Below are 12647 nucleotides of genomic sequence, written 5' to 3' on the forward strand. Positions count from 1 at the left end.
TTAAAAAAATATATTTAAACTGCTTCACTTAGCAGAAAAAAGTGATCACAGTGGCATAAAGAAGAAATTTAACTTTTGCTTGAGTTGTTTGAAAAACAAGCGCCATTTGCGTATGCAAACGGGGCGATTAATAAACGACCAAACCAGACTTAAAATGATCCTTCTGAAAATATTTACTACATATTTTCGAAATCATTGGATATCTTAAATCAAACACTTATGCAGAATTCTTTGAAATAGAATTGACTTGTGATGACTGTAGGCTTAGGAGTAGTGTTAACAGTGGGACGCCCAGAAGATTTTTAGGCTCGATGTTGCGCAAAATACACCTCCAGTCAATCGGGGCAGAGACAAATCATTCCAGCGTCAACCTGATCGCCTAATAGATGCAGGTATTTTTTTGGAGACAAATAAATATCTGTGCTATGTCACTCAGCAGAAAAAAATCTCATCGATTCTGACGCGCTGCCATACTCACCTGTCGCTCTTCAACTCAAAGCGCTCTGCGGACTGTGAGCGCTCATGTTCACCTTATCACTGCAGCATCTCATTGCCGGAGTGTAATTGTGACTAAATTTTTCCTACAGCAGCAACTAATCTAGTGAAAATTAGGAAAACCTACTACCATATTTGTGTTTGTGTACATGGTATAAGTTTGTATGCATTTCTGTTAGTACTTATGTGTGTACGAGTACACAGGTTTTTCTTTCTTTTATTGATACCGGCTTTTGCATTTGTTTCTCTTTTATTTACAGTTTTTTTCTGATTTTGTTTAAATAGGAAATCGTTGCTCTTTCGCAATTTCATGGTCACATTGGCGGCAGTGGCTCTTGTTGCCACTTGGCAGAGGTTCACTTAGTGTGACGTAGGTGGTCGTCAAATAAAAATCTAAGTACAAGTATTTACATACATATATATGAATGTTTGTATTTTCGTTTTTTAATTACTTAGATATTTTTAGTGCAATAACATTTTTCAAAAATGCAATAAAACAAATGAAAAGTTTCAATGAAATCGAAAGTGTCGAACGGCTAACCAAAACGGTCTATTCTAAGTATACAAGTATGCAGTATGTAAAAACAAAGGTGCCAAATTTTACTTTGACCACTTAAAGCCAATTTGAGATGAAAATTTAAATGGCACTTGAGTTTAATTTTGAAACAAACGGAAATATCTAAACGAGGAATGCCACTTATTGAAGAATATTTCAATTAAAATGTAGTTTAATTACTATAACGAAAATATTTTCGATTATCGCATAAAAAAGTTTTTGTACATACACACATATGTATATGTATTGAAAATGAACGCTCCACGTCACAAAACTTTGTAGACCAAAATTTATAAAATTAAAATATTGCAATATTTTTTTGAGGTGCTGCTTCACACAAAATATTTTTGTTTCTGATATTGAGAAGTTACAATAGATGCAGAATAAAACTCGCTGCTCAGTTCGCAACACACCTGGAAACTGTTAACCCTTAATTAGGTGCATAAAGAAAATCACTTAATTAGTCGTATGAGTTTTCAAAACAAAAGAAAACAACGAAGTATGTATTATCAAAAATATTAAAGTACTCTATTACACCGTGCGACAAAAACCACAAATATTTAAAACACATGCTTTTTGAGTTTTTCTCTCTGATGTCAGGATTTTTTAAAAGACTTCGAAATTTCTAAGAAATGATTGAATAAAAAATTTATTTAAAAGATTTGGTGCATTGTAGAGTAACAATATGGGTATGGGAAAAATTCTGTAGAATTGAAAAAAAAATTTATGTTTTTGGTGCACCAGGACGAATAAGTGTTGAAAATGTCCTTTTAAATTTTTAACCTTGAATATCCTTTGAAATTTCCAATGTTTATTCCATATGATTCAGGTATCTGCATTTATGTACATATATTGTAACTATCAATATCTTATAAAGAGAAGTGTAAATTTTTTTATCTAAAACTAATAAAATTAGATGGAAGAAATTAAAAACTTGCATCCGCCAAAAAACATTAAAGCTCTTTACTATAGTTAACTTCAAGAAAGAAAAGCTCTTATCGAATTTTTCAACCACCGAAACCGGTTTAGCGCGAAACTTCACTATTGGAAAACGGCAGTCGAAAAATTTTTACAAGTCTATTAAAGTTGTTTACTAGAAAATAACGGGACTTTCCATTGTTTGTCAGCCTTTTCTTTTTGCCAATTAAACAAACCCCGTCGGCAACCCTGGCTATCTCTGCAAAGATATTGTCAGAGGAAATTATGCGAAAATTAAGTAACTTATTACCAAAATTATCATTTTGATGCTTTTTCGGCAAAATATGTATTTTGTGTCATAATATGCATTTGCATATGCAATATGCATTTATATATTTTTGTCTTCAATATTAATTACCATAGGACAAACCTTGGATCAGGTATAATAATTTATTTTTTATTAAATTAATAAAAGATTACAAGATGTTATTAAGATATCTCTGCTTTGGATAAACTGTTTATTTATTATTAGGAAAGACTTTTATTTCGGCCTTAAAAAAAATATTTGGACAAGTTAATCTGTTATTACTGGACTAAAAATAAAAGTTTGGGTTTTTCAGTTATTATTGGACTTTTTCATATAAAGTTCGAACACTAAACGAATCCAGAATTCTTGTCTAGGGAGTCCTGGGATAAAGGAAACATTGATAACTTGCTTCTATGACAATATTTTTCCCCGGACTGTTATAACATAAAAAAATGTTATTTTCGGTCCTTGATTAAAGCACTTAATTGTGAGAAATTTACATTAAGGCTAGTCATTACAGTGATCCAAAAAAACTTTACGGCCTTACATGGACCCTTTACTGAGAAGAAAATTCTCCCATTTAAAAAAATGTTTATTCCAATTTTAAAAGGCGTCGGTGGGCATCTGAAATGTTGCATTTAAATAGCATGAAATTGTATAATTATTGAACCGTTTGAGATAAAAAATTACCCTGAAGGTAATTTTCTAGTCTCAAAAAGGTATACATACTTACAGGATACTAAAGTAGAAAAAAGCAGAATTATGCGGTTATTGGGATTTTTTTGGAAATACGCATGCTAAATGAAAACCCTTACACTAAAGAGATACAGAATATGTAGAAAATTTTGATCATGAACTATATTTGTCAGAGAAGAGATTTTTATTCCTTTTACTTATTTTTTATTGCATTTTGAAACATTAGTATTTTTTCAATTATTAATAAAATCCAGTTTATTGCAATTACGATATTGCTGGCAATGTTATTGCACTACTTGCAAAATAAATTGCATTTGTTCTTCGTCTTTCCTTAAAGTTCGATTACAACTTTGTACTAAAGCTGTACCTCGTTCAGCAACATCGATAACATATTTAATACTCTTCATTGCCTCAAAGACAACCAAATTTGGGCTCAGAGAATTTAGTGCCCTACAAGAATATGCCTACAAAAGATGTTTATCACAAACGGTTCAATAGTTATAACATTTTTTATGAAAAAAAGTGCATGCAATTTACATGGAAAATTTCAAATGCCCAACGGCACTTTTCAAAATTAGAATAAATATTTTTCCAAATGGGGAATTTTCTTCTCAGTAAATAGTTCCATTCAAGGCCATAAATTCGTTAGATAATTTTTCTTGGACCACCCTACTAGTCATACAATGCAGATGTACTATTAATGAGCCGAGCACATAACCTTACAGCGTGCGGTCAGTGCTGCTTTCAACGCAACTATCCCGCTGTCATCTTGTAAACTCTATCCAGAGAATAACTTTATCAAACAGTCTAATAGAAGATGGACTGCAGAGCTCACGTGTAGGGCATACGCGACACAGCTGACCTAAATAAAGCTGATAAAATAAGATCACTTCTACTACTGGTGCGACTACTGCTTCGATATGTAAAGGTTGTTTTGACAGGTTTAAGCAGGGATCACATGATTTGTGCATTTGTACAGATCTGTACATTTTGGCAGTCACAGAGTGATGTGATCTAGAAATTATGAGATCAGCGCAGTAACAAATTTCCAAACAACAGCACTCTGTAACTGTTAAAATGTATAAATCGGGTCTGGGAATGGGTCTACAGTCAAGTATCAAGTAGTAAGTATAGTAAGCATAAACCTGTTGTAATTTGAAAAAGGCGATTTGAAAGGTAGGTGCCTTTCGGAATAAAAACAGGTATACTTTTCGCCAAAAAAGAGCTTTATTTCTCGGCATAGTCTCCTTTTAGCTTAATAAATTTAATCCAGAGATTTTCTTCTGAAATAATAGGTTTTTTAGTGATGATCTCTGCACTAGACCCAAATCTCTTACCGTCCACTGATTCCTTTGCTAGGAGGCTAAGAGTAATCGGTTTGCCCTTTTCAAGGTAATCGATGGGAATGGCACCGCGTGCATCGCAAAAAACTGTGACTATGACCTTCTTGGCCTACAGACCTAATGATTGGTCTTAATTGTGGCAAAAAATAATGCATAGTCAGTACCCGAAAGGAACTTCTTTTCATTTTCATTACTAACAAACTAAAAATTTTACAGTAGTCTATTACAGTAGTTTATTAATCGATTGCAGTTGCCGGGAGCAGTGTTACATTTAAAGTTACAGAGCGGAAAATTAAAAAGTCGTTCTTTTTTGAAACTGCGCAAATTCTGAACTGCATATTTTTTATCAATTCTAGTAATTCTTATATCGAAAGTCCGTACTGCGATATATGTACAAACTTTTTACCAAAAAAATAAGTACTACAAATTTTCTACTCCAAAAATATGTATGTACTAAAAAAACTAAAAACCGTTCATTTTAATGCTCCTAAAAATCCTTTACTACATTTGAAAATAAAACATTAAGCAAAAAATTCTGGAAACAAAGAGGATGCGCAGCATAAATTAGAGCAGGTATTTGATCAAAGGCGATATAGATTATTTGGATCACAAACATATGTATGCATACCGGAATATGCATAAGAATAATTAGCTAAACTTCTTTTTAGCTAAATTACGAGTATATCATCACTCATGTTGATCACTTACACATTTCCATTTCGATACTCGGTCAAAATACACTCAGCTTCTATATAAATTCAAGCATGCAAATTTGTACAAAAATATGTATGTACATAAATCAAACAATTTACAAACATACATATGTAGATATATGTAGTACATACATATATGCTATTAAGTGACTTGATTATCCTATATGTATTATTGACGAAACCAAATTCACTTTTATTCGCGAATGATCCCACGAATTATGCGTGCTTTTATCCCCCTATGTGCTTAGAAACTTCACACTATCAGCACAAAAACAACTCAATTTGCAAGACAGATACATATGTACGTTTGTATGTACAATGAATCGTTGTATCATTTATCACATACTACTATTTACTAATCTAGTAGTTAGCACGGAATAGTATTGCATTTAGTACGTATATATATGTTTATGTGCCGCGCTTAGATGCCGGTCGTTGGGCAAAACCGATGTAATATATGTAGATTAACTAAATGCGAGTGTATCTTTATATATATGTATATCTACTACTTACATACATACAAATATACATGTTGTTGATGCTAATCGTCGTGCGCCAGACCGGGTGGATCAGATTTATCCAGCAACCCCACTTTACTTGCGCGCGCACATACTACACTCACTTTAATGCTGGAACATACATGTGGTTCTACACAGGACGCCACCTGAATAAGCGCAACGTTTTAGCAAAACAATTCTAGGTCTATAACGGTGTTCACATGTGGCGATTTTACAGGCAATTTTAGTTGCGATTAGTTGAATCAGAAGTTGGCTTCATTGGAAGCGATTAGTTGAAAGGCTGTTCACACCAGGCGATTGTTGCTTTCAACTAAAAGTTGCCTGTAAAATCGCTTTATGTAAACACCATATACACCGTACTCGTATTAAGGATTAAATGACGTTATTTTGCGGCTAGTGAAAACAACCGTGCACGAGTAACCATGAAAAAGTTAATTAGAAATGTTTCGTTGAGTTGAGTATGTAATTTTTCCAAATTCTTGAAAAACAAAAATAATTTATGATTTCCGTAGTGAAAAGAAAAACTGGCCTTTTCACTGTAGAGTTCTGAAATTAAGTTAATAATTCAACTCGTCAATTGTTGGACTATATTATGCCATTTGAAGTATTTGGAATATAAATATTTACATAAGATAGATTAAGCACCACAGTGCATCGTATCGCGCCGGTTTGAGGATCTTTGCTTTTTATCGTTATCGCATCAAATACGATATTATGTCTTATTAAATACGACAGCATATCGCATCTGTTTGAGGCCAGCTTAAACCTTACGAAATTTCCAATTTATTTCATTTCACCAGACTTTCGTGATTTGAGTAAAAAAAAAAAAACATTTTTGGTGCATATATCGAGGCATTATCCAAAAGACACTCACCAGCGTCATGTAGTTAGCATAACTAGATGAGTGTGAACTGCTATACTGTAGCGTTGGATGCCATTTCGAATTGACGCCACTCCATATGTTCGTAGAATAGACTTGAAAGAAGGTTTGCTCAAAAAAAAAGAGTTAAAGACAAAGTCGCCTGAAGCAGATTAGGTGTGAAAATCAGTGCAAAATTCCAATCTTCCAACTCAATAATGTTGACGTGATCACCCATCATTCCCGTGTTGGTATATGGTGCAGAAGCATGGTCAATGCCAACATCCGATGAGGCGGCTCTTGGCGTATTCGAGGGAAAGATTTTGCGGAAGATTTACGCGTTGGCGACGGCGATTACCTCTGACGATAGAAAGGTGAGCTGTATGAGCTTTACAACAACATAGACATAGTGCAGCGAATTAAAATGCAGCGGCTCCGCTGGCTTGGCCATGTCGTTCGAATGGACTCCGATGCTCCAGCTCTGAAAGTATTCAACTCGGAACCCGCTGGTTGTAGCAGAGGAAGAGGGAGGCCCCCACTGCGATGAAAAGGACAAGTGAAAAAGGACTTGGGGTCACTTGGCATTTCCAATTGGCGTCAGTTTACATAGAAGAGAAAGACTGGCGTGCTTTGTTAAACTCGGCTAAAATCGCTAAGGCGGCTACAGCGGCAAAAAAGAAGGGGAATAAAGTGTATTCTGCCATGAAAAACAGCTTTGCATAAAACTACAATCGCTCTTCGGAATCGTCGTAAAACTGTAGTTGCCTCCCTTTTGTGTGACAATATCAAAGCGCGCACCACAAATTGGAGGAGAAGTTCGACCAAACACTAACATATTGTGTAAGCACCATTATATTATTAAGGCACAGAGGTAGGCAGATAAATAATCAGGCTGATAAGCTGCATAGAGAAGTGCATGCTCCAATTCTTGTGGATACTGGCCCTCGAATCGATATTTGGTCTGGTCCATTCACTGATTTATATTTTAAACTTAGTTATTGGCATTTCAACTTCGAGCGTTTCACATTCGTCCCGCGAAAATGATAGCGTCATTCCGTCTAAGGGCTCGTCATTGTATTCAGCAAAGTCGGGGTATTTCACTACATTTCCAAAATACTTGTTGAATGAGTTAGCCATTTCATTAGGATTTGTTAAATCTTATAAAATTAAATAATTTAACAAGTTTCATTTGATTTCCCTGCTTTTCTCCATATATCAGTTCCTTCATGATAGACCATGTTTTCTGGTGGACAAACACAAACAGTCAAACACAGTTTGTCGTTATTGCTTAAGGGAACACATAAGCAATAATTGATTGAAAGTGTACAGTACCTTTAACCTGAGCCCGGGCAACACCGAACAATCGCTGCATAAATGCAGTGTATTAATCCTCCAGGTAAGAGCGGTCAAAAGACACAATGCCCCTGAGTGAACAACGACAGCATGCGCAGGAATACTTGGAAAGGACCCGTCTGCATTTGGTGTGAGAAACTGGCGGAACTTCGCATAGGAGAGAGTTCGTATATCCACGTGGCGTGGAGTGTATATGTGTGTACGTACTACACTCGCGCGCTGCCTTGCTATTCAATTAGTGCAAAAAACTCTTCTGGTTTCGGGACAATTGAATAATCACCGTCATCAACAGCATCAGCAAGCACAACAAGAACAACAAATGAAAGCAATAAAAGCGAAAGCAACAACGTAAATGATAAGTTTAAGAATCACAGCATTTATTATGCGACATATCACACATAGTTTAATATGGGAGGTGTGTAGATGTGAATATACACATGTATAAGTGACGGTATGCCACATTGTTATTTTGGATAAATATATAGATACTAAATATTATAATAATTTTTTAACTTTTATTTCGGATTTTGCTGAATACTCACACAATGAAAAAATATTTTGTTATTGTAGAAATTTAAATCGTCGGCGGGATGCTTGCCTTCATTCAGGGCAGCGGCTTCTTTTAATATTTGTAAATATGCGTGTATGTATGTATGTTTTCATGCGCCGTGCAACACGATAAACGAAATGATAAATATGCAAATTGTTAGTATCGTTGTTGCAAATAGAATTTTCACGTGCGAATTAGAATGCCTTCGAAAGTCACCACAACAAGCGACAAACCAACGAGATATGTAACTATGTAACGATATTGCGACAGCGGTAACGAACCAATGAACTGTGGCGCGCGGCTAACACACCAGCAACAAGAGAGCAAGAACAGCGGCTACGCAACGGAAATTTCAATAAAACACTGCGCGCACTTAGCACATTGACATGAATGCAACAGGTATGTAAATACGTAAATCGGTACACCTATGTACATACATACATGTGTATGTGTTGTAGGTAGTCACTTGCACTTGACTAAATTACGCACAGCAACTAAAACTTAAAAATCCAAGCCAAACAATACAAATTTCAAATTAAAAGAAAAATCACACAAAAAACTCGCGGGCAATCCACTGCAACAGACGTTTCGCGCAATACTGATTGATCTAACGCTCAAAAGCAAAGAAAACGTTACGATCCAAATAAACCTGCCGCCACGTCGAAGGTACGTACAAATACTAAACACATAACTGCCTAACTGAACTGAACTAAAAGTAAATTCGAATTGAAATGATGTATGCATGCGCTTTGGGTCAGTCGAAATGCTTTGCATGAATGAGTGATGAGCGCGCGCGAAATGCTCAAATAGCTCAAAGAAGCATGTAAACTAAGCGAACGCGCAAATAGTTTTACTCAAACAACTATTTATGTACAATCAAAAATTTGAGGTATTGTTATGCAGTTGGTCGTAGAAGACCGAATTCCATACATTTTTGGCAATTACTACATACAGTGATCGAAAAAATTATAGCCACACCACAAGTTTTAACAACTTATTTTTTAACAATTTATCTATTTCTTTTATTTTTAGTTTTAAATATATGAACCATTTTCAACAAAAAAAAATCAAAAAGACCAACGGTAGTTTTTAACTATTTGAAACTTCCACTTTGTTCTCTTAAACTCAAAATATTTCTAAGAAATCTAGTTAAAAAGCTCGATATTTTTACGAAAGTTTGTTGATTTTTTTTAATATTTCGTTTTTGTTAACTAATAAACTATATTTTTATAAAAAAAATAACTAGAATTTAATAACAAAAAAAAAACTGTCTCTTTTTGAGCCACTGTAGATATGAGTACATATGTGCTAACATATGTGATATCACAGTCTTCCCGTTTGTTCCACAAATCATTCGTCACGGCTACGGTGTATTCTTCAATTTTCCTAACGTAATCACGAAACGGTGGTAGTATGCAGCTCTTCATTTCTTCTATTGGCATCTCTGAGCTGCATCTGGTCATCTCATCAGTCGACTCATTTCCTTCAGTATTCCTACGTCCTGCCTGACTGTCGACAAAAATAGTGGTTTTGCCTTCTGGAACTTTACTACAAAGTAAAATACTAGCCACCCTCCCTATAGTGTAAATCTCCGCTTGGAAGACACTGCAGTCGTTGATCTGCAGTTCCTTCGAGTAGACACCGGGTCCGATTCTTCGTTCTATCTTTGAATAGTCAGTGTAGATGGATATAACTCCCTCTGCTACTGAAAATGCTGCACCCCATTCTTCTATGGTCGAGAACATAATGCGTATCTTCGTCTTGAGGTGCCAAATAGTACTGCTACATGCCCGAAATTGGTTTCCTTCCACGTATTGGCTTCTCTGAGCATAAGAGCGCTCTTTCCGGCCGTGTCATGGATGAAAATATGCAGCGGTTGCAAATGAAATACCATGTTAAGCCCTTCCTGAGGTGCGCTGCTCACTGCCTCCGATATGCCAAGGCATGCGGGTTTTTGCACTTGCCCATTATTCTCCTGTTATTCCTTTTGTGTAGAGCCCTCCAGTACTAAGGACCCGTGGCTCGTCTCTCAACATATCGTGGCCAAATTTCTCATATTTAATTCTTACAAAGACGGAACAAAATCGCAAAAAGTGTTCCAAAGTGGGGCAAATGGAGTTGTCATGTACATCTATCACAGTCAGAGATTGAAGTAACATGAGTTTTGCACACCTGCAGCCCCTCGAAGCCTCTCAGTCGGTGGTGGACCCAGCGGGGGGGGGGGGGGGGGCGTTTGGCGTTTTGGGGGTTAAACTACGTGTCAGTCAGTGGCGCACCCACGGGGAGTGATTTAATATGGCGCATATGTATGTATAATATGGCGTGTATGTATTAAAACACCCTGCCCCCCCGTGGTTCCGCCACTGACTGACACGTAACCCCCAAAACCCCCCGCTGGATCCGCCACTGCTCTCAGTCAAGTATTCATCCAGTTTCTGGTGGTGGCTTCGTTGGCCGAAAGTGGGTGTGCGGACCGAGAAAACCTTGGTCTTAGTCAACTCTGGCCAAACAGTCAGATGTCTCATTACTCGGTGTTAGTTGACAAAAGCATTTGAAAAGTTATCAAACTTTCCTTTTAACCGCAATCAGGAAGTCTTGGGAAAAAAGCGTTACATGCTTTAAGTTAAGAAATCTTTGCGATCTTGAATGCAATTCGCAGTTATCTTATATACTTAAAAAGTTTCAGCAGACAACATCACTTAAATCAGCCGCACACTGGCTCAAGCAAGCAATCGTTTGTGCTCGAAACACCGTTATCCCACATGAAAATGTCACGTGTCAGCAGTTAAGGAGAAGTTAAATTGTTTAACACTCACTTAGAACGCATTTCCCGTCTAAAGTTGCGAACAAAGAAGATGCCACTTGAAAGACAAAAGAAGAAAATCTTAATAAAGAAATCTACAGATATTCCTGCTAGACATTCATATTGGTTTTGCACTTTATGCACATAATAAGGTGGCAAACAAAATCATATAAATTGTGTTTCTCAACTTCTCGGCCAGAACATATCGCTCGTTTACTAAACAACTGTCACAACTTCAAAAATGAGTTTTTTCAGCAGACTCGTTTAAAGTTTTCAATTTGCAACAAAAATGTAGAAAAAGAGATGCATATCGTCTTCTTATGTAGAAACCTCGCAAGATTTTAGCACAAAATTTGTGGCACAATATGAAGCGTGATATAACGTGTAACTCCGCACAATTTGCTCAGAAAATACGTTTTTTGAGTTATGACAATCTTTTAGTAAATAAGCGACTTGTACAAGTAAGCCAGCTCCTTATTGATAGCCGTTCCCTGCCTGCCTTTTCCAGCTGGTTGTGTTAATCATCGTTGGCTTTGTTGCTGATCGTGGCGAGTGCATTGGGGGGCACGCTTTACTGCTCTCGTTGTTTTATTTTATTTTTTTGACTTCTGATCACGCATAAAGAATTGATTAATCATCAAGCATGCTAATGAGTATATTTTCCCTTTTATGTGCTAGAAAAAAACAAAAGCAAAGAAAATCATATTTTATGTAAGAAATACGGTTGTATTCTTGGAACTTACACTGATTTCCGAGTAGGCAAGTGAATATTTAGTAGTGAAAAAAAATAATAATATTATTTACACCGCCTGGTGAGCAAGGCCCTTTTGCAATTTTGCGGTTTCGATTTGAGCTTAACATATGTGCAGATATATGTACAGTGACTCAAACAAGTGTTCATGGTTTAATATTTTTGAAATATTCGCAACGTTTTTCAAGTCTTTTTTATTTTTGGTATTTTTCTGTAAAAGTCTTCACCAAGCTTTTGCATTTTCTTCCAATATAATCAATCGCTAACCGTTCGCTGCCAATTTTAAAAAAATCAACGCCAGTTTTTGTAAATTGCACTTGTTATATAAAAAAATGCAAAAGCAGTATAAAAAATTCTCAAATATCAACAGGATTTTTTAGCCGGTTGATACTTGCAATAAAATTTTATGAGCTACATATAAAAAAAACATACCCACAAATGTTGTAAAGATTCAGATTAAAGAATGTTTTAAGAAAATTTGTTGAATTTTCCTAAATTTTGAATGAACTTTGAAACTTTGATTTAAATGGCTTTGGCTAAAGCTTCGACAATATTTTTCCAGAAGAATTACAAAAAAAATTACATTGTGAATACCTAAAATACTTGTTCGAGTCACTGTACGTGCACACTAATATATTTACACTAGGGTGCCTCACAAATAAAAAAAATTACGGTTTTCCACAGGAATTTTAAAATTTATTATATTTAAGATGAAAGAAGAGTTTAAGCTTAACGGTTTGCATAAAAATATTTTAATATTTTATCAACGGAATCAAAATAGTGAT

General features: G+C 35.7%; 2 protein-coding genes across 2 annotated transcripts in view; both read right to left on the reverse strand.

Moving 5' to 3' along the window:
• Nucleotides 1-10053, reverse strand: part of LOC118745234 (patched domain-containing protein 3-like) — a 93120-nt gene extending 83067 nt beyond the window's left edge. Inside the window, exon 1 of the mRNA XM_036478760.1 lies at nt 9636-10053. Within this exon, the coding sequence (XP_036334653.1) occupies nt 9636-10053 (418 nt within the window). The remainder of the gene's footprint in view (nt 1-9635) is intronic.
• LOC118745233 (patched domain-containing protein 1-like) overlaps nt 1-12647 on the reverse strand; it is a 129698-nt gene that overhangs the window by 108345 nt on the left and 8706 nt on the right. The window lies entirely within an intron of this gene.

This window comes from Rhagoletis pomonella, unplaced genomic scaffold (genome assembly GCF_013731165.1).
Source record: "Rhagoletis pomonella isolate Grant_MI unplaced genomic scaffold, Rhpom_1.0 Rhpom_scaffold_00008, whole genome shotgun sequence".
NCBI lineage: Eukaryota > Metazoa > Arthropoda > Insecta > Diptera > Tephritidae > Rhagoletis > Rhagoletis pomonella.